The 24,054-nt window shown below is 42.6% G+C and overlaps 1 protein-coding gene across 6 annotated transcripts in view; it reads right to left on the bottom strand.

The window, feature by feature from the left end:
- Positions 1 to 24,054, bottom strand: part of MTHFD1L (methylenetetrahydrofolate dehydrogenase (NADP+ dependent) 1 like) — a 312,601-nt gene that overhangs the window by 187,903 nt on the left and 100,644 nt on the right. For all 6 annotated transcript variants that reach the window (XR_010119055.1, XM_055267460.2, XM_063632271.1 and 3 more), the window contains one exon: positions 17,735 to 17,846. Coding sequence is in view for 5 of the 6 variants with exons in the window: in XM_055267460.2 (XP_055123435.2) it covers positions 17,735 to 17,846 (112 nt within the window). In the remaining variant the exon portion in view is untranslated. The remainder of the gene's footprint in view (positions 1 to 17,734; positions 17,847 to 24,054) is intronic.

The following is a 24,054-nucleotide window of genomic DNA, read 5'->3' as shown; positions in this document are numbered from 1 at the left end:
AAAAAAACTATTGACATTTACATATTTACATTGCACCCACTAGCAAACTAAAACTTTTATTACTTAAAATAAGTTGTCAGTTGCCCCTCTTGAATTTTCTAGTTATATAATTATTCTGTACATAAATAATAAAATGTGTCTCTTCCTTTCCAATGTTTATAATTTTTGAAATTGTTCTTATTTGTGCTTCAGAATAATAATGGTGAGTATAGGCAGTGCTGTAGTGTTCCTTATATATTGGATGCACCTTCAGGGTTACACTATTTAATGCCATGATCATGTTCGTTTCAGTTTTTCAGTTTTACTTAAATTCTTCTATTGCATGAAGTCTTCCTTTATCATTCCACTTAGATACCCTTTCATTCCTAAAGTTACTTCTTCACTCTGCTTTATTTTGATCTAGATATCCAAGCACTTTGTAATTTGCAGAGTACTTTTAAATCTTAGGCAGTTTTTAAATTCATGTTATTTATACTGAAGCATTAATGGTTAAGACAACATTCACAGCTATGGCTAGCAAGAGGCTTGCGGCTTTTAGAAATCCCTAATAGGCCAGGCGTGGTGGCTCACGCCTGTAATCCCAGTACTTTAGGAGGCTGAGGCGGGCAGATCACCTGAGGTCAGGAGTTCGAGACCAGCCTGACCAACCTGGAGAAACCCCACGTCTACTAAAAATACAAAATTAGCCGGGTGTGGTGGCACATGCCTGTAATCCCAGCTACTTGGGAGGCTGAGGTAGGAGAATCGCTTAAACCTGGGAGGAGGAGGTTGTGGTGAGCTGAGATTACATCATGGCACTCCAGCCTGGGCAACACGAGTGAAACTCCATCCCCATCCCCCCACCCACCCCCACAAAGAAAGAAAGCCATAATAATCTGTTTTTCTTCACCCCACAAAAGATGTTAAGAGGTACACGGAAAGATACACTAAATGCATCTTCCTTTACCAATGGCTGGTTTCCCAATATTCCTAGCTCAAAATTCTGTTATGTTTTCTTTGTGTAAGAACAGCACAATATTGTAATTATACCAAACATTGCTAAAAACTTTAAAACGACCTCATATAATTGCAATTTCCTAAACTATAGCTTATACAAGGAAGGGGTAATTTGACTCTTTTTCAGTATCCTCAGGCTGAATGCTCTTGGCCAAGATGGGGTAAGATAGCAATCATATAATGTAATTTTAAAGTTATTATGTAATGGATATTTTTAAAAATTCTCAAAAAGCTTATGCATTTTATAAATTTCAAAACTTCAGTTTTACCTCTGGATCACATTTTAAAATCATTTAATGTTAACTTTCGTAGCACTAATCTCTGCATGACAATGTTTTGACAAGGATCTTATTTTAATTCCACATTTTATGATGGTAAGCAGAACTACATTCTAAGCATATTACTTAGAATACATATAAATCATAAGCAGGGATGGGCTGAATATCTCACTGAAAATCAATCTGCATCTTACAGCACATAGAGAAACAGTCAAGGTCAGGTTAGACAGCCCTAAACCTCAAAACTCCTTCCAAAACATTTTACCTTTTAAATTTAATTACTCTTTTACCTTATTTATTTAATTGCTGCTTCAACACAGCACATGGCAAATATGCCTGTGTTCACCATAAAAAGCCTAGTGGCCATGCAGACAGGTTTACCAGTAGATCAGTCATTCAGCTACCAGAAGTGTTACTAGTTTCTCATTCAACAAACGTACACTTCATGTTATGCACAGGGCTGTATGATGATGCTATGGAATGAAAGTGAACATTCAGAGGTGGCAAAGTGCAGTGGTAAAAGCAAAGGCTGTGGGGCCAAGGCTCAGGTTCAAATCCCTGCTCCCCCTTGCACTAGCTGCTTGCCTTTGAGCAAACTACTAACTCACTCTGATGCTCAGTTTTCTCACCTGCAAGATGGGGGTAATTCTGGTAAACTACTCATGGTGTTGTTTGAACAACTGAATGAGTCACAATGTATGAAGCACCAAGCAGGGTGTTCAGCACGTAGCCAGGTCCTCACAGGAGGTAAACTCTTACGACTGTTAGCAAAGATTTATCCATGCCCGGAACAGCACCATGCACATTACAGAAGTCACTTCTGCTGTCCTCACACTGCCTTGTATGTTATGTCATATTATTTCCCACAGCTTTACAGACAAGAGAACTGGGGCAAGGAAGGGCTCTCAAACCTCTACAAAGGGGTCTCAAACCTCTAAAGGGTCTATAAAGAATGGATAAATAGCCTGCTAGATGCAACTACCTGAATGACTCGTAGAAGCCTAATTAAATGTAAAAAGTAGGTTAGAGAAGATCCTATACACAATACTATATTATTTTTGCAAAATTGAAACATTTTGCCTATTTCAGTAGCGAGAAAATAAGACTTTAACATTAAAAGCCTTGTTTCTGTTTTTCTTCATAATGCATTTGGCATGGTAAGCATATTAGAACGGAGGTCCCCAGCCAGGCGCGGTGGCTCACGTCTGTAATCCCAGCACTTTGAGAGACTGAGGGCGGCAGATCACTCGAGGTCAGGAGATCGAGACCAGCCTGGCCAACATGGTGAAACTCTGTCTCTACTAAAATGACAAAAATTAGCTGGGCATGATACATGCCTGTAGTCCCAGCTACTTGGGAGATTGAGACAGGAGAATCACTTGAACCTGGGAGGTGGAGAGTGCAGCGAGCCGATATTGTGCCACTGCACTTCAGCCTGGGCGACAGAGCGGAGACTTGATCTCCAAAAAAACAAAAACAGAGACCCCCAACCCCCTGGTCCGCAGCCCCTGTAAGGAACTGGGTTGCACAGCAGGAGGTGAGCAGCGGGCAAGTGAGCATTACTGCCTGAGCTCCACCTCCTGTCAGATCAGCGGCGGCATTAGATTCTCACAGGAGTGTGAATGCTACTGTGAACTGTGCATGTAAGGGATCTAGGACCGAAGCCTTATGATCTGAGGTGGAACCATTTAATCCCAAAACCATGGAAATGTTGTCTTCCACGAAACCAGTCCCTGGTGCCAAAAAGGTTGGGGAGCAGTGTATCAGAACACAGCACATACAGTAGGTCAGATGTAGGTCTTGGGATTCTCCACGACAGCTGGAATTTAAGGGTTATATCACAATGCAAGTTAATTTCGAGTTTTTCTTTTTTAAATGAAAAGTCCTTGATTGGGCCCTTGGATGATACCCTGACTTAATAAGACTGGTTGTAAAGCAAACATATTTATAAAACTTGCCCAAGTTCTGCATGATTGACTAGCACTTTCATTAAAGGAAATGAATTTAGAGTAGAGATCAAATTCACTGTGTAAAACTACAGACTGTACTTGGCTGGGTAAAAGTAACATATACAAAATGACTTAGCTACTCCACTTTTCAATAAGGTTTGCCTCTGGTTTCTCTCCCCCTGGTAGTCATGGTCTTTCCCAAATAAGGAGTCAAATCCCTCAAATTTTGCTTAACATCCCTTTTGGCACCGAGTGTATTTGAGATGTCAAATATACCAGCTGAATTTAAGACCATGTGTCTTTTTTTTTTTTTTTTTTTTTTTGAGACAGAGTCTTGCTCTTTCACCCAGGCCAGAGTGCAGTGGCGCGATCTCGGCTCACTGCAAGCTCCGCCTCCCGGGTTCATGCCATTCTCCTGCCTCAGCCTCCCGAGTAGCTGGGACTACAGGCACCTGCCACCGCGCCCGGCTAATTTTTTGTATTTTTAGTAGAGACAGGGTTTCACCGTGTTAGCCAGGATGGTCTCGATCTCCTGACCTCATGATCCGCCCGCCTCAGCCTCCCAAAGTGCTGGGATTACAGGCGTGAGCCACCGCGCCCGGCCAGTTAAGACCATGTGTCTTTAATTTTAATGTTTAATACCACTGAAGATTCTCTGCATCGTTTGTCGACAATTTTCATGTTGGAGTTTCTTCTACTCTTTTGCATTCCATAGTGCAAGGCTGAGGCAAGACAGGGAAAGGCACTGAAATGGCATGAGGCACCAGTGACGTGCTATTTCCCAGTGCTTCCTGCTTTCTCCCAGGTAATAAGGAAACATTTTAAACAAGCCTTTCTAGAAGGATTACCTTAACTCAGAGGAGAGTTTTCTTTTTTTTTCTTTCTTTTTTTTTTTTTTTTTGAGACAGAGTCTCACTCTGTCACCCAGGCTGGAGTGCAATGGTGTAACCTTGGCTCACCGCAACTTCCACCTTCCAGGTTCAAGCAATTCTCCTCCTTAGCCCCCCAAGTAGCTGGGATTACAGGTGCATGCCACCAAGCCCGGCTAATTTTTGTATTTTTAGTAGAGATGGTTTCATCATGTTGGCCAAGCTCGTCTCAAGTGATCCACCCGCCTCGGCCTCCCAGAGTGCTGGGATTACAGGCATGAGCCACTGTGCCCGACCTCAAAGGAGAGTTTTCAAAACAATCAGAGCCCCTCAGATTTCTCAGAGCACCTCTATGTATAATGGTCCTAGACATCTTTGTACGAGGAGGACACACAAGCAGCAGTGTTTCCCATTATCAGAACTCAAATTCCTCAGTGAGTTTCATTTACCAAAAGAAAAAAGATGGAAAAAAGTATACTCACAGAGGTATTCAGCACTTGAAAGAATGAATTAAAGGATGTTTTTGAAGGCTTATCCTATAGGTAAAGATCCTTGGCATCGTACAGTGGGAATCGGAGCTGCCAACCCCTGACTCTTCTATCTGTGCCATAGTCCATGCCTTCTCCATCATCACTGCACTTCATGCCTAGAACAAGCCTGGAGGTAGGTATTGGAGGAATCTAGATTTGGGGGAGGTGAAGTGACCCACCCAAGGTCACAGACAGCACATGGCAAAGAGCAATTCAAAACTCGGTGACTGGAGCCTGAAACCTAATATGCGTGGCTACTCAGAAGAAAATCCATCTCCATTATCTGGACTTTCATCGTATTATAGCAGAAAATGACACATGAATTATATTGGCATCAAAATGAAATTAAAAAAATTACTCTAACTTAAGTCCATTGAAACTTTGAAAGACAGATTGTAAAATGTATTAATACCATGTTGATCTTTAAGAAATTCTGTTCTTAATTTTATAAAATATTTTTAATTTTATGAAATATTTTACTTATACAGAAGAATATGTGTAAGTTCAAAAACGTGAACATCATCATATACAAAATTTGGGATGGTAGGTACTTTTTTACTTTTACTTTATTTATCTTGCCTTTTTTTCTTCCTTGTTTTTGGTTCCTGTGTTAAGGATGGTAGGTACTTCTAAGCACTCACTTCTAACAGCTTACGATTCCCAATGCATCATGTAGAAGACAGAAACCAGGCTTCTCATTAAAAGTCTTCAGTTAACTTTATCTGAATAAAGGGGGGAAAAAGGCTTTCTAGCTACTTAATTCTCATTTGTTTTGCATTTTTCTTCTGAAAAATCAATTCTAAAAAATTGCTAACATCATGTACTCCTTTTTCTGCTGAGCCAGGTCATAAAAATCTTCCAATTTCTATTATCGTGACAGGCGACGGTTCCTCTCTCCTTATGTCATAAACATCTTTCCATTACTTTCATATTTAATGAACATACTAGCCATACAAACAGGACCTATCTGCCTCTAATCCAGTAAGTACATTGAAGGTATTCCAGGTAAAGACATTTCATTCAAAGAATTTTATAAAAATATTAAAGTCAATAGACAATGTAGAATTTGGCCATAAAATTAAATCCTTTTGGATGGGTGCAGTGGTTCATGCCTGTAATCCCAGCATTTTGGGAGGCTGAGGCAGGCGATCACTTGAGCCCAGGAGTTCAAGACCAGCTTGGGCAACGTAGTGAGACCTCGTCTCCACAAAAAATTGAACAATTGGCCGGGTGTAGTGGTGTGTGCCTGAAGTCTTAGCTACTCGGGAGGCAGAGGTGGGAGGATCGCTTGAGCCCAGGAGGTGGAGGGTGCAGTGAGCTGTTAGCCTGGGCGACAGAACGAGACTCTGTCTCAAAAAATTAAAAACAAAACAAAACAAAATGAAAAGAAGAAAATTAAACCCTTTCTTTTGTTTTCAAAGTTCCAAGGAAACTTCTTTTATGACAACTGCTTGGAATTGAACCTAACAGTTCCTAGGATTGACTTAGGAAGTAGGAAGACAAGAGGGACTTTCACTTTCCTGAGGACTGCGCACCCATATCAGGTGAAGCTCAGAAGGAGCAGCTAAAGAAGAGATAATGCTTTCGGAAGAACAGCTGGCCCCATCTGCACTCGCCTTGGATGCCGCAGAGCCTGGGAGAAAGGGAACAGCACTCTAGGCTGTCTTAGATCTATGGAGGCCAGCTGGCCCTTTTCACAGGGCTGGGCTAACCACCACTGATGTACGTATCACCAGGGCAGAAAAGTCTCACAAACTGTAAGAGTTAAGGAAAAAAGACACCATTACACAAACAAATTCTAAGATGATTAAAGGCCTCAATGCAAGAGACAACATTTATAAGGCAATACAAATGATTATCTTTATAACCTCCAAAAGCAGAAATCATAAAGAAAAAGGGTGGACAAGAAAAGGTACGACAAGCATATTTAAAAGATAAGCCATACAGGGGAGAAGATATTTGTAACTCATAATGGCAAAGTATTCGTATTCAGAATCTATAAAGGATTTCCATTAATTAGTAAGAAAAAGGTAAATAGCACAATACAAAATAGACAATTCACAAATGCCCAGAAACAGCCATAAAGATGCTTGCTAAATCTCACAACTATAATGAACTACCATCAGATTAGCAAGAGCTAAAAAATCTAACAATAGAAGTGTTGAGCCGGTCATAGTGGCTCACGCCTGTAATCCCAGTACTTTGGGAGGCCAAGGTGGGCAGATCACCTGAGGTCAGGAGTTCGAAACTAACCTGGTCAACTTGGCGAAACCCCATCTCTACTAAAAATACAAAACTTAGCCAGGTGTGATGGTGTGCACCTGTAATCCCAGCTACTTGGGAGGCTGAGGCACGAGAATTGCTTGAACCTGGGAGGTGGAGGTTGCAGTGAGCTGAGATCATGCCACTGCACTCCAGCCTGGGCAACAAGAGACTCCGTCTCAAGAAAAAAAAAAAAGTGTCAGGACAAACGTGGAGGTCAGAAATCTCACACACACAATTGGCAGTGATATAAATTGGTATTATGTTCCAGAACAATTTGGCTTTATCTATTAAGTCACTGCTAAGCGTACTTTTAACCCCCCAAATCTCACTCCTGTATATAGTCCCTAGAAGACCTTTTGGACTAAATCTCAGAGACTATGGACAAGAATGTCCCCCGTAGCATTATTTGTAACAGCAGAACACTGGAAGCAATCTGAAAGCCCTTTGACAAATAATGCACAAATGCACGTGCTACATGCACGCACAGAAAACTAAACTGCAGGCAAAATGAGGCTTTTTGGATCACAGCGACATAGACAAATGCAAAACTGTTATGTTGCACAAAAATATCAAGTTATAGAGCAGGGTTGGCTAGTATGGCTAGCAGGACAAATCCAGGTGCCTCTGGGTTTTGTATATGGTCTATATATATTTTTTTACATGTTAAATTATTAAGTTTTAAAAAATTATTTATCCTTTTAAAAAGTGTTCTTTCTTTCTTTTTCTTTCTTTCTCTTTTAAAAAGTATTCTCTCTTTCTCTCTCTCTCTTTCTTTCGAGACACGGTTTCACTATGTTGTCCATAGTAGCTTACCAAGTAGGTAGGTGTGATCATAGCTTGCTGCAGCCTTAAACTTTTGGACTCAAGTGATCCTCCCATCTCAGCCTCCCGAGTAGCTGGAACTACAGGCATGTGCCACTAAACCTGGCTAATTAAAAAAAATTTTTTTATAGAGATGGGATCTTGCTATGTTGCTCAGTCTGGTCTTGAACCCCTGGGCTCAAGCGATCCTCCCACCTTGGCCTCCAAAAGCAGTGGAATCACAGGCATGAGCCACTGTGCCTGGCCACCTTTTAAAATGTTGCCAACAATATCAGAAGAGTATTATTACATGTGAAAATTATATGAAATTCAAATGTTAGGAACCATTAATAACATCTGTTGGAACACAGCCAGACTCATTCCTAAACATGGACTAGTTTATGAATTCATGCTTTACCTATGGCCGCTTTCTAAATTGAGTACGTGGGACAGAGACTCTGTGACCCAAACAATTTATGATCTTGCCATTTACAGAAAAATTGCACTGACCTCGTTAGAGAACAATGCAGTCAGTTAACATCTATTAACATATAAGATTTGAAAACACATAAAAAATACCAAGGAAAGCTGCACATCTGTGGTTCTAATGTGCAATGAGGTGCCGTGAGGCACTGCAGCAAACTCAGAGGCACCGTGGGATATTTTAAATTTTTGAGGGAAATGCGGCAATACAGGACATCCGTTGGACACTGCAAATACTACTCATATGAGGTTTTTCACTGCTTCAACAATAGTGCTCTACATCCCTTTCAATGACATCATATATTTGCAAAGCAAAGTTTTTGGCAGGTACCGCAGCAAAATGCAAAAATCGTGTGAAAATCAACGTGGAACAGGAAATGAGGTGCGGGTGTCAACTGGTTACAAAGGGTCAGAAGTTGTCTGGTGCCTGACAAGGACACACATCTCATTCATAACGTATGGTGGTAATTTAAAAATTAAACGATGTTATTTTTTCCTTTGAATTCATATGTATTTTTTTTTTTTCAGGCGGCTACTAAGTTGTAAGGACATAAATACTCATTAAGTTGTTTGGACCTAACTATTTAATAAACGGACACGTTAGATATTTCTCTTGCCCGGGGGTACCATGAAAAAAATTGCTGGGCCATTAATGGTCATGAGGAGAGAAACTCTGAGAACCTCTGCTACAGATCTTTAGTGTACATGTATGTATGTGGTCAAAGCAGAAACATACACCTGCAAATGGTAATCACTCAAATCAGGAGAGAAGCAGAAAAAAGAACGGGATCAGGAGGGTCCACGGCAACTTCAACTGTGTCTCTAATATCTGATTTCTTCTCTTCTCTCTTTTCTTTTCTTTTTTTTTTTTTTTTTTTTTTTTTTTGAGACAGGGTCTCACTCTGTTGCCCAGGAGAATTAAACTGCTGGGCATAACTGATCCTCCTGCCTCAGCCTCCCAAGTAGCCAGGACTATAGGCATGTGCCACCATGCCCAGCTAAACGTATCTCTTTAAAAAAACAAAAAAACTAAAGGACACACAGCGACATGTTAGGATTCTGACGAAACAGAGTGGTGGGAACATGGGTGTTTGTAACATTACTTTGCATACTTTCCGTTTAGTGTATATGAAGAACATTTTGCTTTTTCATTTGTTTTCACAGGACAGAGGAGCAGCTTGAAAGAGGGCTACTTTACACAAAAGCATGGAAAGAGAAAGGTGAGGTAGGACAAAGGCCGAACAGACAGCGAGGGGAGGAATGAGCTTTGGCACCAAGCCACATAGGAGAAATGAGAGCTCTGGAGATGACACAAAACAACCCTCCCTCAGAGTCAGGCCTTCCTGAAGACAGGGGCTGAAAAACACGACCCGTCATTAGCAGTTTCCTGAGTTAGCACATGACCTTCAGCCAGTCTCTAATAAGCCAGCACTTCTCATCCTTGATTTAATTATGAATAAATTTACTGAAGACAAAAAACCTGGAAGTATCATAATAACAAAAGTGGAGCCCAGGCTGAGCTCGGTGTTTTTAAATAATGTAAACAGGGCGAGGTCTGGGAGAATTAAAGCTTAGAGCTGCAGGATCACTTGACGTCAGATTTTTTTTTTTTTAAACGGTGGATGAAATCATGAGGATGTTTAGTTTGGTCTGGTTTTCTTCTACCAAAATGATGGAATATTTAGAATTTCAGGGCAATAAAAGTAGAAAGAAAGAACAACCCAGTAGCTGGGTATAGCCACCAGCAGAGTCCTCTGAAGGTCAAGAAGATTGATTATAAAACTGTCCCCTAGGCTGGGTGCGGTGGCTCACGGCTATAATCCTGACACTTTGGGAGGCAGAGGTGAGTGGATCGCCTGAGGTCAGGAATTTGAGAGCAGCCTGGCTAATATGGAGAAACTCCATCTCTACTAAAAATACAAAACTAGTCGGGCATGGTGGTGCGTGCCTGTAATCCCAGCTACTTGGGGGGCTAAGGCAGTAGAATCGCTTGAACCCGGGAGGCGGAGGTTGCAGTGAGCCAAGATCGTGCCACTGAACTCAGGCCTAGGAGACAGAGTGAGACTCCATCTCAAAAAAGTAAAATAAAAAAATAAAAAAACTGTCCCCCAAAAATACAGGTTGAGAGATAGAGCAAGGAAACAGAGTGGGACTCGATAAGGTCATCTTTAATCAGTAACCTACTTGGGAGGAAGAAATGTTAAAGCAGGACAGAGAAAAGAAAAAAAGGACCAAAAAGGACCACCACTGTTGGCGCACATTACGACATATTGGCACTTCCTGTAAAAATAACTGTGACCATCTGCTGTAGACAGCTCACCTGAAATTCTTCTTATTTTTTTGAGACAGAGTTTTGCTCTTGTTGCCCAGGCTGGAGTGCAATGGCGCAATCTCGGCTCACTGCAGCCTCCGCCTCCCAGGTTCAAGCGATTCTCCTGCCTCAGCCTCCCAAGTCGCTGGGATTACGGGGCTCACCACCACGCTCGGCTAATTTTGTATTTTTAGCAGAGACAGGGTTTCACCATGTTGGTCAGGCTGGTCTCGAACTGCTGACCTCAAGTGATCCACCCACCTTGGCCTCCCAAAGTGCTGAGATTACATTAGTGAGCCACCGCGCCCAGCTGAAATTATTTTTTAAAGGGAGAGGGTGACAACCAGGTAAAGAGCATTGAGAAAAACACTGAGAGCACAATAGCCGCCTGATCACCCACAGGCTTTGGCGAGAAGGAGCCCTTGGGTCACATCCTCTGTCACTGACTCTCTGATTGATCGTGGACATGTATCATCATCTTGCTGAGCTTCTGTTACGTCATCTGTAAGATGAGGACAGTAACACTGATCCCACAGACGGTTTTAAGGATTGAGTGAGAAGGTATATGATAGTCTCAGCACCGGTCTAATGCTCAGGGATGGCTCAGAAACGGGGGCATTTTTAATGAAAATATTAACAAGGCTTTGTTTCCCAATCCCATTCAATTTGTCTTGGAACTGCTATGTCTATTCATTCAGATCTCTAAATCCGAATCCTGAAATGTCTGAGGCAAAGATCACCCTGTGTTTTAATTGGGCACTTGTCTCATATTTCTCCTGTGCTGCATGAGTGTTTATGCTCATGTACCCAGGAAGCACCTGGGGAACACAGCCGGGTCTGTGTGATTCTTTACAGACAGCAAGCAGCAGAGCTGCAATCGATTAGGTAGCTTCTTGACAAGCACCTCTGGATAAGGATAATAAATGCCAAATGTGTACGGGACATCGAAAGCTACCAAAGCATATATTGCTGTAGAGTGAAGAAGGTTAAACGATATCCGCTAGATATGCACCCACAGTTCTTTCTCTCTCTTATGTCACGGTCCCCTGTGAGAATCCAAGAATTGCGTAATTTTCTCCAGGTAAAAAAAAAAAAGGTGGCCAGACGCGGCAGCTCACGCCTGTAATCCTAGCACTTTGGGAGGCCGAGGCAGGTGGAACACCTGAGGTCAGGAGTTTGAGACCAGCCTGGCCAACATGGTGAAACCCCGTCTCTACTAAAAGTACAAAAATTAGCCGGGCATGGTGGCATGCACCTGTAATCCCAGTTACTTAGGAGGCTGAGGTAGGAGAATCGCTTGAACCTGGGAGGTAGAGGTTGCAGTGAGGCGAGATCACGCCACTGCACTCCAGCCTGGAAGACAGAGCGGGACTCCATCTCAAAAAAAAAAAAAAAAAAAAAGGTATATATATCCATATGCACGAATCTATATTTAATTATGGGAGGGAGTTGTAGATGTAAGTCTATCCAGGAGTCCACCAGTGGCTGGTGACCCACGGTTAATGACACCTGCCTATAAGGATACACAACTGCATTCTGCACTCCCCTGGAAAGACAAGATCTTTACCTGAAAACTGGAATCAAAACCAACTGAGAGAGCAGAAAACAAATTAAAAAATCCAAAGCTGATGGGTAAGTTTGAAATTCCTACAAACAGTTTAAAGATGAGATAACAATGTTTTTAAAATCCAGGAACTCAACACTGCTTTTTCCTTTCTTTCTTTCCTTTTATTTTTTAAATGTAATACATGATTATAATTCGATGCCAAATATCTGTTTGCCTTTACAGCATGTAAATGGAAGTTAGGTGGACTCCCATGAGGACTGCTGACTAACGGAAGAAACAGCCACAACGGTGATCACAGCAGTTTTCGAAAATTCTCATAAAGTGTTTTGCAAATTCATGCTTTTTTTAAATAAATGTCACTCTGTTTTAAGTCTAAATGGAATACTGATTCCATTATCTTAGACTAATTATTCAGAATAGACAAAATAATTCCTTCCTGTGTGTGCTTTTTGTTAGAACAAAAATTAGACTAAATCAGCGAAACCAGTAATATGGAGACAGTTCTATCTAAGAGATGCCCATCGTCCCTTAAAATTCTTAGTTAAGAACCTTAACTAATATAGTACTTAATCAAGTGCATTGTACTTACCATTGAAGTTCTTGTCTCTCACATCACATCATCAATTACTGGAGGGCAAGAAACCTGTCATCTTTGATTCCCAGCTCCTAGCAGATAGTACTTGACAGCAGAAGCTTAATAAATGCTCATTAAGCAGAAGCTTAATAAATGCTCATTAAAGGGGTACTGAAGTCAATTATTTCAAAGGACTTAAATATATTTTCGACTACTTCTTTTCCAGAGTATACATAGAAGTGAAATTGCTAAATCATTTGTTCACTTTCAGTTCTACCTAGAAATTCCACCAAATTGCTCATTTGCTGTGAATCACCTTTTCAAATTCTCTGACTATTTTTGTATTGGATTATTTGTCTTTCTCTTATCAGTCTTTAGTCTGTAGCATTTTACATATTCTCAATGCTAATCATTGTCTACTATCTTTGCAAATGTTTCTTTCCAATCTGTCACTTGTTTTTTATCCTTGTATCTTTTATCACATACAATTTACTTCTTAATGCAGCCCAAACTATTGATATTTTTCTCTTTGTCTGAGCTTTTCATATTTTAAGAGATCCTTCCCTATTATGAGGTCATAAAGATAGTCTACTATAAATGACAACTTTTTGAAGAACATGAATTCCTGCTCAGACTTCAGATAAACCTCAGATGTGCCTACTCCATTTAACTTCTGTAGAAGGATGTTGAAATGAAGGTCTTTTTGTCTCACTTTTGTTTCGGGCCTCAAATTGGTGTCAGTTTGCTCACATGCCAAAGGATGGTGCTGGCTGACCTGGCAGGGTTTGCAAAGCAGTTTGAAATAGATTTTATACACCTTATCCCATTGAGGCTTCAAAAGGGTTGATGGGTTAGAACCTGGGAAAGAATTTCTTCAAAGAAAGTTATCAGTGTGCCACATCCAGCTCCCCTCCCAGCTCCCAGTGAAGAGCATGCGAAGCTGCTTCCCCTTTATTTTTATTTTTTGAGACAGGGTCTGTCTCTGTTGCCCGGGCTGGAGTGCAATGGTGCGATTTCAGCTCACTGCAACCTCTGCCTCCTGGGGTTCAAGCGATTCTCCTGCCTCAGCCTCCTGAATAGCTGGGATTACATCATGCGCCACCAAGCCCGGCTAAATTTTTGTGTATTTTCAGTAGACGGGGTTTCACCATGTTGGCCAGGCTGGTCTTGAACTCCTGACCTCAGGTGATCCACCCGCCTTGGCGTCCCCGCTTCCCCCTTAAGCCACAAGTGAGGACCAGAAGACCAGTTGGCAAGGCTCAGGGTGTGTCCCCAGCCAGAGGTCAGAGGTCTGTGGTACCCGAGACCAGGTGTGGAATCAGAGGTAGGAAAGTCTAAATGAGGTACTGCTCAGAGGGCTTCTGCCAAAAGTGTGAGGACCTCTGCTGGTAGAGGCTACGTGGGCACCATTTCATGCCAAAGCTTCAACCTAGGAGGGGCCAGGGCAAGCCTAAGTGCAAGACGAGGGTGGCAGAGAAGCAAGCAGCCACCTTCCCCTTCCCACTGTCAGTCAGAGGAGGCCCAGATGGGGGAGGAGAGGACCTCAAGTCTGAGTGACATTTGGAGTTTTTGGTTTTGATATACAACTGGATATGCATTTTTAATTTTAGGGGCTGTTCTTATGATTGAAAGTGACCAGAGGAATTAAAAAATATATATGTTAGAGGGACTAGGTATTAACTGAGAATGAGAGGGAACTATTATAAACTTCATCCAAGGGCAAGGAATGAACCAGCCCCACAGTGCAGGCTTGACCAAGCAATGGGGAAAGAACATTGTCTCCCGACCACACCCCATTCCCACTGTCCAATACACTGGCTTTGCCACCAGCATTCCAATGGAGCCGCAGCATGGACACACCACCTTCTGGAGAGTTCAACATTACAGGGCTAGAATTCCATGGTATGTATTTATGAATATAAGTCATTGCTATCACATATTTAGACATCATAGCACATGATTTTTAGACATTAAAGTATATTTGTACATCTATGTTCATAGCAGCAATATTCACAAGAGCCAAAGGTGGAAACAAATCAAATGTCCAATGAAGGATGAGTGGATAATCAAAGTATGGTCTATCCATATGATGGAATATTATTCCGCCTTAAAAAGGAAGAGAATTCTAGCCGGGCATGGTGGCTCACACCTGTAATCCCAGCACTTTGGGAGGCTGAGATGGGTGGATCACCTGAGGTCGGGAGCTTGAGACCAGACTGACCAACATGGAGAAACCCCGTCTCTACTAAAAAATACAAAGATTAGCTGGGCGTGGTGGTGCATGTTTGTAATCCCAGCTACTCGGGAGGCTGAGGTAGGAGGATCGCTTGAACCTGGGAGGTGGAGATTGTGGTGAGCCGAGATTGCGCCATTGCACTCCAGCCTAGGCAACAAGAGCGAAACTCCATCTCAAAAAAAAAAAAAGGAAGAGAATTCTGACGCCTGCTGCAACATGGATGAACCTTAAGGACATTATGCTAAGTGAAATAAGTCAGTCGCAGAAGGACAAATACTGCATGATTCCACTCACATGGGGTATCCAGGAGTCAACTTCACTGAGACAGAAAGTAGAAGGGCGCTGCCAGGCGCTGGGGGCAGGGGAATGAGGAATATTTAATGGGCGTGGGACTTCGGTTCTGCAGCTTGGTTGCACAACAATGTGGGTGTACTTCACTACTGAATGTACACTCAAAAATGGTGAAGATGGTAACTTTCATGTTATGTGTATTTTATAACAACTATAAATAAAATCATCCAAAAAATAAAAAGATCTAAAGAGAAAAGAAAATGTAACCTTCATCAGTAGCGTATCAATAGTGGGGGTAACAACGACAGCCAGGAGTGGCCAAGAAGGATTGAGTCTTACTGTGTGTCAGGTGCCAGGACTCAACCCCATGATCTCATTGATGCCTCATTTCAAACCTACCAAGTCCTTTCGAGAGAGAAGCCCTACCCAAAGACCTATTTTACAGGTAGGGAAACCAAGGAAGAGAAGGGTTCATGTGCCCAAGGTTATCTGTGACTTGAAAGCAGTTGAGGTAAAACCTCTGACTCTAGGGCTTGCCCTTTGAACCATCTGGCAATGGACAGATTTCATCCTCATGAAAAATTCCCCCACTTACGGCATCTTAGACTAGATGAGATCATAGAAAGAATTAGCATAATTGCTGACCTGCACACAGTGCATGTTTTACAAAGCACTTTCTCACTCGATCCTATTCATTAAAATACTGCAAGTAATGCAGAGGTATTCTCTTTTTATTAAATAAAAAATTGAGCCCTAGAGAAATGAAAACACTACCAGTCAGGGCTCCAATTTCACAGTGTCTAACTCTGAGTCCACGGCTACACATCCACATCCAACTCCTCATCTGGTCCAACTTCTCATTTTTCAGATGAGAATGTCTACAAGGGACACACCCAGAGAGGCTAATGGCTTGTTCAAGGTCATACAGAGGGCTCGTTTATTTTGCATACATCATCAGTTTATATCTTTAAAAGTATTCTGCCATGATAACATGTATTTTATAAATATGTGTTTGACAAAGTAAGAACTGGTATGGGCAGAGGTCTCTGTCAGCATAAAATAGAGTGCTTCCTTCTAGAAGCTACTTTATTTGCAGAGCTGATGCATCAGAACCACCAGTTCACTTAAGCACCCAACTTTCCAGTGCCCGCCCTGACCCAGCCTCCTCGTCCATTAGCTCTACAATTAGGCAGCGATCAATTGAGCAAATCCACTTAGCACGTCTAGTCACTCTTGCAGTGGATTTGCTACCAAAGGAGCAAAGTACATGAGAGCTGCAGAAAACAGATCGTGGAGGAATGGAACTCCATCAAGCCTCATCTGATCCTGACTGCCAGTCCACAAGGAATTCTTAAAAAGAGTCTCAATAACCCTGAATTAACTTTGTGATGTCTGAGCATAAAATGCAGTGCCAAGTTCTTTTGTCCAGCACACTCTCTTCTAATAAAATAACTCTTTTGAGTTTGATCCAAAGCTGATGATAAGACTGAATAAAGAGATTGCTATCTCCGATTATAGGTATACGTGTGGTTAATGGGAATTACCTGTTAGCATGGGAAATCTGCCAATGCAGTCCCTCATATGTCAGATTAAGGGACTCCTCCATGAATGCTTGTGTTTTGGTTTTGTCTTTTGTTTCCTTGCTGCCTTAGTATTGTGGGTGAGACGGGCTGGCACTGACTTAGTAAACTCTATGAGAGTTGCCCCTTCTTTCTAGCTGGAATATGCAAGAAAAGCCAAAGAGGAACAGGTTCTACAAAGAACTTGACAGCAGCAAAAGGTGTGCAGTCCTACCAATTAACATTTCTAAGTCTACCGGTTGGGAATCACTCCTATATTAGCTCACAAAAAACAAGGAGAAACTGTACATGGAAATAAACCCACGACTTCAAGTTATCAGTACTACATAGTAAGGGTAGTAATGGCTGACAGTCAATGAGCACTTTCTCTTATTCAATTACCATTAGACAGTATGCTCCACAGGGGCAGGGGCTAAGGCTGGTTGTTTTAATTCTTATTTTTTCACAGAGGCAGGGTCTTGCTATGCTGCCCAGGCTGGACACGAACTCCTGGGCTCGAGCAATCCTCCTGCCTCAGCTTCCTGAGTAGCGAGGCATGTGCCACTGCGCCTATCTGTTTTGCTTAACACTGGATCCCTAGCTCTCAGTAACATGCCTTCTAAGTGTAGGTTCTCAAAAAACATTTGCTGAATGACTAAAATATCTCATTTAGTTTTCATAACAACCCTAAAAGGTTTGATACAATATTGTTATCACAATTTTACAGATGAGAAAACTGAAGCTCAGTAGTAATTAAAATGTGTCCAATGTCACTCAGTTTGCAAGAGTCAGAGTTTATACTCAAACCCGTATGTACTTGATACCAGATTCTATGATTCAAGCACAAGCATAATTTCACGAGTATAGACCAGACCTTAGGGCTTTTCCATTACTGAGACCATCTATGAAAGAGGGGGCCTGAAAGAATATATTTCATGTCAGTATGGATATCACTCCATTCCAGTCATCAGCTTTTAGATTTCTTCAATATTCTGCAACAGCTAAATTTAAAAGAAATAACTTACCTACAAATCCTTCTTCACCAACCAGTTTCAGGGCAATTTTATCAGCCAACACTGAAGAGTTGCCATGAGCAATGTTAGCAAAAGGGCCCGCATGCACGAACACAGGTGTCCCCTAGAGAAGTGAAAGAGCAAATCAAAATCCCAAAGGACAAATAGAAGTATGGAAACCAAGATCAATTTGGGGCAAATAGGGTAGGAAAGCTTTTATGAATACTGCGTATTTAATGCATAAAATATTTCAAAGACAGTCAAAACACCCTGACTCAATCAAAGGACCAAATTCCCTCTGGATTCTAGAAAAATGTTATTCTACATTTAATGCTGAACCTGAGAGACAAAACTGTGAGAATACAGTCACTTCCTTCCAAAATATTGTTAAACCATTTTGTTAGTTGCCTCAATGACCATGAAATAAATTATTTATCTTATTTTATGTTGCCATGCATTATATTTTTTTTAAAAGAATGAAATTAAACCCTGATAGTATAAAAGGTATATTTATTTTTTTAATTAAGAAATGATTCCATTCAAGAAAAGGTAACCATAAAAATCAATACAATTGGCTGGGCACAGTGACTCAGGCCTGTAATCCCAGTACTTTGGGAGGCCAAGATGGGCGGATCACCTGAGGTCAAGAGTTCAAGACTAGCCTGGCCAATAGTGAAACCCGTCTCTACTAAAAATACAAAATTTAGCAGGGTGTGGTGGTGTGCTCCTGTAAACCCAGCTCAGCTACTCAGGAGGCTGAAGCACAAGAATAGCTTGAACCTGGGAGGCGGAGGTTGCAGTGAGCTGAGATTGCACCACTGCACTCCAGTCTGGGTGACAGACCGACTCTGATTAAAAAATGAAAAAAATAATACATAAAAATAAATAAATAAAACCCAGGGACACATGTTTATGAATACACACGTCGTGTCCAACTGGAATTTTGTATTATTTGGTCAACTTCTCCATCCCCCACCGCCTCTGATAACCACTATTCTAATCTTTACTTAGCAAAAGCACTTTATATTTTTGTATAAACGTAGCTTTACCTAGAAATCACAGAATCAGATAATGTTGAGAGCATGAAGAAGCCAACTTCTTTATCCAGAAAGTTAAGGCCCAGAGAGGCTAAGGGAATTCTTCAAGGCCACGGAGGAAATTAATAATTAAGTCAAGATCAGGGCTCTGGTTTTAAAACTCCCAGTATGGAGTTGGCGAGAAAAAAATATTGGAACGTCATTGTTAGACTTCCAAACACGGGTACACACACACTTGCACACTCAAACATGGATACAGCTATAAGACACAGTACATCAAATTAAATATGTTGCTTAAAAAATTCTATGACTAACTTAAAGGCATACACATTTATCTTGAGTTCTGGGTTTTATTTTATATGCAGAACACTCAGGAAAATAAGGCAGGAACTATCTTGCTGTGAAAATTCTCCATAATGGCCCTTTCAAACATTTCATAAGATTAATATTTCAAGCAATTTCAAGTAATTGTTAGCTTACCAGAGTTCTAAGTACTTAAATATGAACAGTAAAATATAAATGCATAAATGCATAAATGGAAATGTGGCTAAAATGACTGAAGAACTGAATTCTAAATTTTATTTAAATTCAGGTAATTTACATTGAAATGGCCACATGTCCAGTGGCCGCCATATTGGACAGTGTGCTCTCGCATGTGAAGCTTCCATCAACACCACACATGGCTAACCTGTGGGAAAATGTTAAGAGCTCTCACTGTTTTCTTAAGTCTTCCTCAGTCTGGCAATACATGAGAAGCACTTGGGGTACCCAAGCCTTATCCTCAGACATTATGTTCACTGGGTCTGATGGGGAGCCCGGCATCAATCAATATTCTTAAATCTTCCCAGGAACTTCTCAAGTGCAGTCAGGATTAAGAACTACTGGTCTCCTGGCAACCTGCAAGGATGTAGCCCTTGATGACCTCCTACCAGACTAACAACCAGGTGTGTTCAAATGTGAGCAGAAAAGCATAATCTACAAACTAGTCAATGATTTTTGGATTATCTGCTGAGATAGATTTCTAGTCAATGATTAGATACATAAAACCCAGAGTGACAACATAGGATCAGGGTACAAGAGTTCATGTGTGCAAATATTTTAAGTGAATGCAGTGTTTTATTTTGTAAAAAGGTCCATATCTTTTAAAGTAATCTTAAAACAGCCTATGCCTTAAATGAAATCGATGACATGGAACATCCTGAAGATGGTATCTTCATTTGCCCAGTGACAGATGCAGAAACAAAACCCAAGTCCATATAATCATCTGGTGGAAGTCGTTTCTCTATGGAAAGCTTTGTTTGCTTCCTACAAATATGTGCTTATTCTTTAAGGGATGTATTATAGTTACTGTGGATTTCTCTGTTTTCTGACTTACAAGAAACTTGTCTATGTACCTTCGTACTTTGTTTAGGATGAGGAGTTCTTGTGTCCTTGCAGAGTAATCTGAAGAATTCCCCCTTTTATCCGTAGCAAGCCCAGCCCTGTATATGAACAGTTTGAGCACTTTTTTTGGGGGGTGGGGAGCAGGGTCTCAAATCTGTTGCCCAGGTTGGAGTGCAGTGGCATGATCTCTGCTCACTGCAACCCCCACCTCCCGGGTTCAAGCTATTCTCCTGCCTCAACCTCCCGAGTAGCTGGGATTACAGGCGTGGGCCACCACGCCCAGCAAATTTCTGTATTTTTAGTAGAGGCAGGGTTTCACCATGTTGGCCAGGCCAGTCTCAAACTCCTGACCTCAGGTGATCTGTCTGCCTCTGCCTCTCAAAGTACTGGAATTATAGGTGTGAGCCACCGCACCTGGCCTGAGCACTTTTTTTAATGTAATCTAAACCTGTTATTTCTGTGCTGCCTAATAAATCAGAGACTCAGAAGCCTTAAAAAGAAAATAAAAGTAAGGGCAATAAGACCTGCTTGGGGCAACCCAATCCACTAATTCATTCATTAAATGGAAACTAGACTTTCCATTTCCCAGGTTTTCAGAGTGGGGAATATCTCAGAAGTATGACTGATTTCTAATAGAAAAAAAGAATTATTTAGGCTGGGGGCAGTGGCTCATGCCTGTAATCCCAGGGTGATTTGGGATGTGGGAGGCCGAGGTGGGCAGATCATGAGGTCAGGAGTTCGCGACCAGCCTGGCCAACATGGTAAAACCCTGTCTCTACTAAAAATACAAAAATTAGCTGGGCATGGTGGCGGGTGCCTGTAATCCCAGATGCTCAGGAGGCTGAGGCAGGAGAATCGCTTGAAACCGGAAGGCAGAGGTTGCAGTGTGCCAAGATCACACCATTGCACTCCAGCCTGGGCAACAAGAGCAAAACTCCGTCTCAAAAAAAAAAAAAAGAATTATTTAAAACAAGAAAATGATTATCCTGGCTGGGCACAGTAGCTCATGCCTGTAATCCCAGCACTTTGGGAGGCTCAGGTGGGCTGATCACCTGAGGTCAGGAGTTCGAGACCAGCCTGGCCAATGTGGTGAAACCCCATCTCTACTTAAAAAAAAAAAAAATACAAAAATTAGCCGGGTGTGGTGGCGGGCGCCTATAATCCCAGCTACTTGGGAGGCTGAGGCAGGAGAATCACTTGAACCTGGGAGGCAGAGGTTGCAGTGAGCCGAGATCCTGCCATTGTACTCCAGCCCGGGCGACAGAGAGAGACTCCGTCTCAAAAAAACAAAACAAAACAATAACAACAACAACAAAAGAAAATGATTAGCCCTAATAATAAGTATTCATCTTTAAGGGAGAAGTGTTATGAAGAAATATCACATCGCTTCATGTTTTTTCTCTTATTCGGTTACTTATTAATAAATGTGTATTTTTAGGAGAATGTAGTAAAAATAATAAGCATTCACTTAATTATTCAACAAGTCTTTACTGAGCCTCTAATAGGTGTCAGGCACTTTCTAGAAAATGGAGATACGGTGGTGAACAGGATGGAAAAGGTCCTGCTGTCATCTCGGTGGGAGGAGAAATACAAAAAACAGATAAGGAAATAGGAAGCTCTCAGCATTCTGTGCTATGCCCTGCAATGACAGCAGAGGGACGGGGGCTGCATATTCCTGTGGCTTCTCTGAGCAGCTGATGCTTACATGACATGAGACCTGAGGGAGGCGAAGGAGCTGGACATGAGCATATCAGGAGGTGGCCCAGGTAGTGGTGTTAGCCGTGCAAAGGTCCCCCAGAGGATGAGAGATGAGGATAAGGGACAAGGAGGAGGAAGGGGCGAGAGCTAGATCCCCGGGGCTTTTCAGACCGGGGTGGAAACATGGGTAAATCATGGAAGAACTCTAAGTAGGAAGGCAACAGGGCTTCATTAGGTTTCAGTCTCTATGGCTGCTGAGGAGAGAATATTTTGGAAGAAAAGAGTAGCAGCAGAGAGACTAGTTGGGAGGCTGCTGCACTTGTGCAGGTGGGGCGTGGTGGCAGCTAAAGCAGGAAGGAGGGAGGCATTGAGCGCCATGGACAGGGCAGAATCATGTAACCAAGGACAACTCTGCAGGGATGGACACAGGAAGAGGGGAAGGGAAAACAGGCCTCTAGGATCATCCTCGGGTGTCTGCCTTGAATGACTGGGTAGGTTTCAGGGAAGCAGCGAGCTGGAAGGAAGTAGAAGGTGGGTCCTGGTTTACGTATCAGTTTGAAATGGCTTTTACCCACCCACGTGGCTCCTGGTAACTATACCTGCAAGTCTGAAATTCCAGGTGCATGATATTCCAAACAAGAGTTTGGGAGTCATCACCCGGCTAATTCTGGAGGAGAACGGGGCGAAAAAGGTGAGGGGTCATCAGAGAAGCCAGCAAAGCGGAGGAGGAGCAGCGAGCAGGCCTGGGGAGGGGGGGACCCCAGACGCCAGAGGAACCAGGTGCTCCTGAAGGAAGACAAGGGCAGCTGTGTCAAACTCTGCTGAGCTTCTCTGAGGAGGGCAGAGCAACAAAGACTTGGTGTCTCCAAGGGAAAAGTGACCTGGACAAGGGCAGTCAGGAGAGGTGGAACCTGAGGTCAGTTAACATGGAGACCCCAATGACAGACAAGAGCCGGGCAGAAGCTAGATGAGGATGCAGCGGGGCGGGAGATTTTTGAAATGTTTTTGTTTGCTTTTTAAGATGGCCTACCTCTGAGGACACGTGCATGCTGGCAGAATGATCAGGGGAGAGGAAAGACGGGAAGGACAACCTGCCGCAGGAGGGTGTGGCCTTGGCACCTACGCATCCTGCACCCCTCCCCCGGGGCTGCAGACACCTGTTCAAAGGTGTTCAGTCCTCCCTTCCTCAGCTCAGGGGACACCTTCAGCCTGCACCCTCACTGGGCACCTTCAGAAATGGTCCCCCCATTTTCTTCTATTCTCCTTTTTTAAAAGATAAGAGTCTCACTCTGTCGCCCAGGCTGGAGTGCAGTGGTGCAATCTCAGTTCACTGTAATCTTCGCCTCCTGTTCAAGTGATTCTCCTGCCTCAGCCTCCCAAGGAGCTGGGATTTCAGGCACGTGCCACCATGCCCAGCTAATTTATTTTGTATTTTTAGTAGAGACGGGATTCACTATGTTGGCCAGGCTGGTCTCGAGGCTCCTGACCTCAAGGGATCTGCCCGCCTTGGCCTCCCAAAGTGCTGGGATTACAGGTGTGAGCCACCGTGCCTGGTCAATCCTCCCATTTCTGTCATATTGGTTCTGATATGGTTTGGCTCTGTGTCCCCACCCACATCTCATGTTGAATTATAACCTTCAATGTTGGAGGGGCCTGGGGGAAGTGACTGGATCCTGGGAGTGAATTTCCCCCTTGCTGTTCTCATGATCATGAGTGAGTCCTCATGAGATCTAGTTGTTTAGAAGTGTGTAGCACTTCCTCCTTCGCTCTCTCTCTCCTGCTCTGCCATGTGAAGACCTGTCTGCTTCCCCTTCACCTTCCACCATGACTGTAAGTTTCCTGAGGCCTCCCCAGCCATGTTTCCTGTACAGCCTGCAGAACTGTGAGCCAATTAAACCAATTTTCTTCTTAAATTATCCAGTCTCAGGTAGTTCCTTACAGCAATGCAAGAACAAACTAATACATGTTCCTAATCAGATCCTTGCTCTTTCTGTCTGAGATTGCAAAACACCTTGCTGCCCAAGGCCCCTGCACTAAAGGTAACCCTCTGTCCAAATGCTCTTCCAGACACATGCATGGCTCACCTCCTTGGTTTACTCAGCTCTGTGCTGGTACTGCTTTAACAGGCGGGCAGGCACAGACACGCACACCCCACGTCACTCTGCCCCTCACGGCCTGTGATTTTTCCTCTCCAGACCTTACCACCAACTAACA

Source organism: Symphalangus syndactylus, chromosome 2, assembly GCF_028878055.3.
Source record: "Symphalangus syndactylus isolate Jambi chromosome 2, NHGRI_mSymSyn1-v2.1_pri, whole genome shotgun sequence".
NCBI lineage: Eukaryota > Metazoa > Chordata > Mammalia > Primates > Hylobatidae > Symphalangus > Symphalangus syndactylus.
This window is presented reverse-complemented; position numbering and strand designations above follow the sequence as displayed.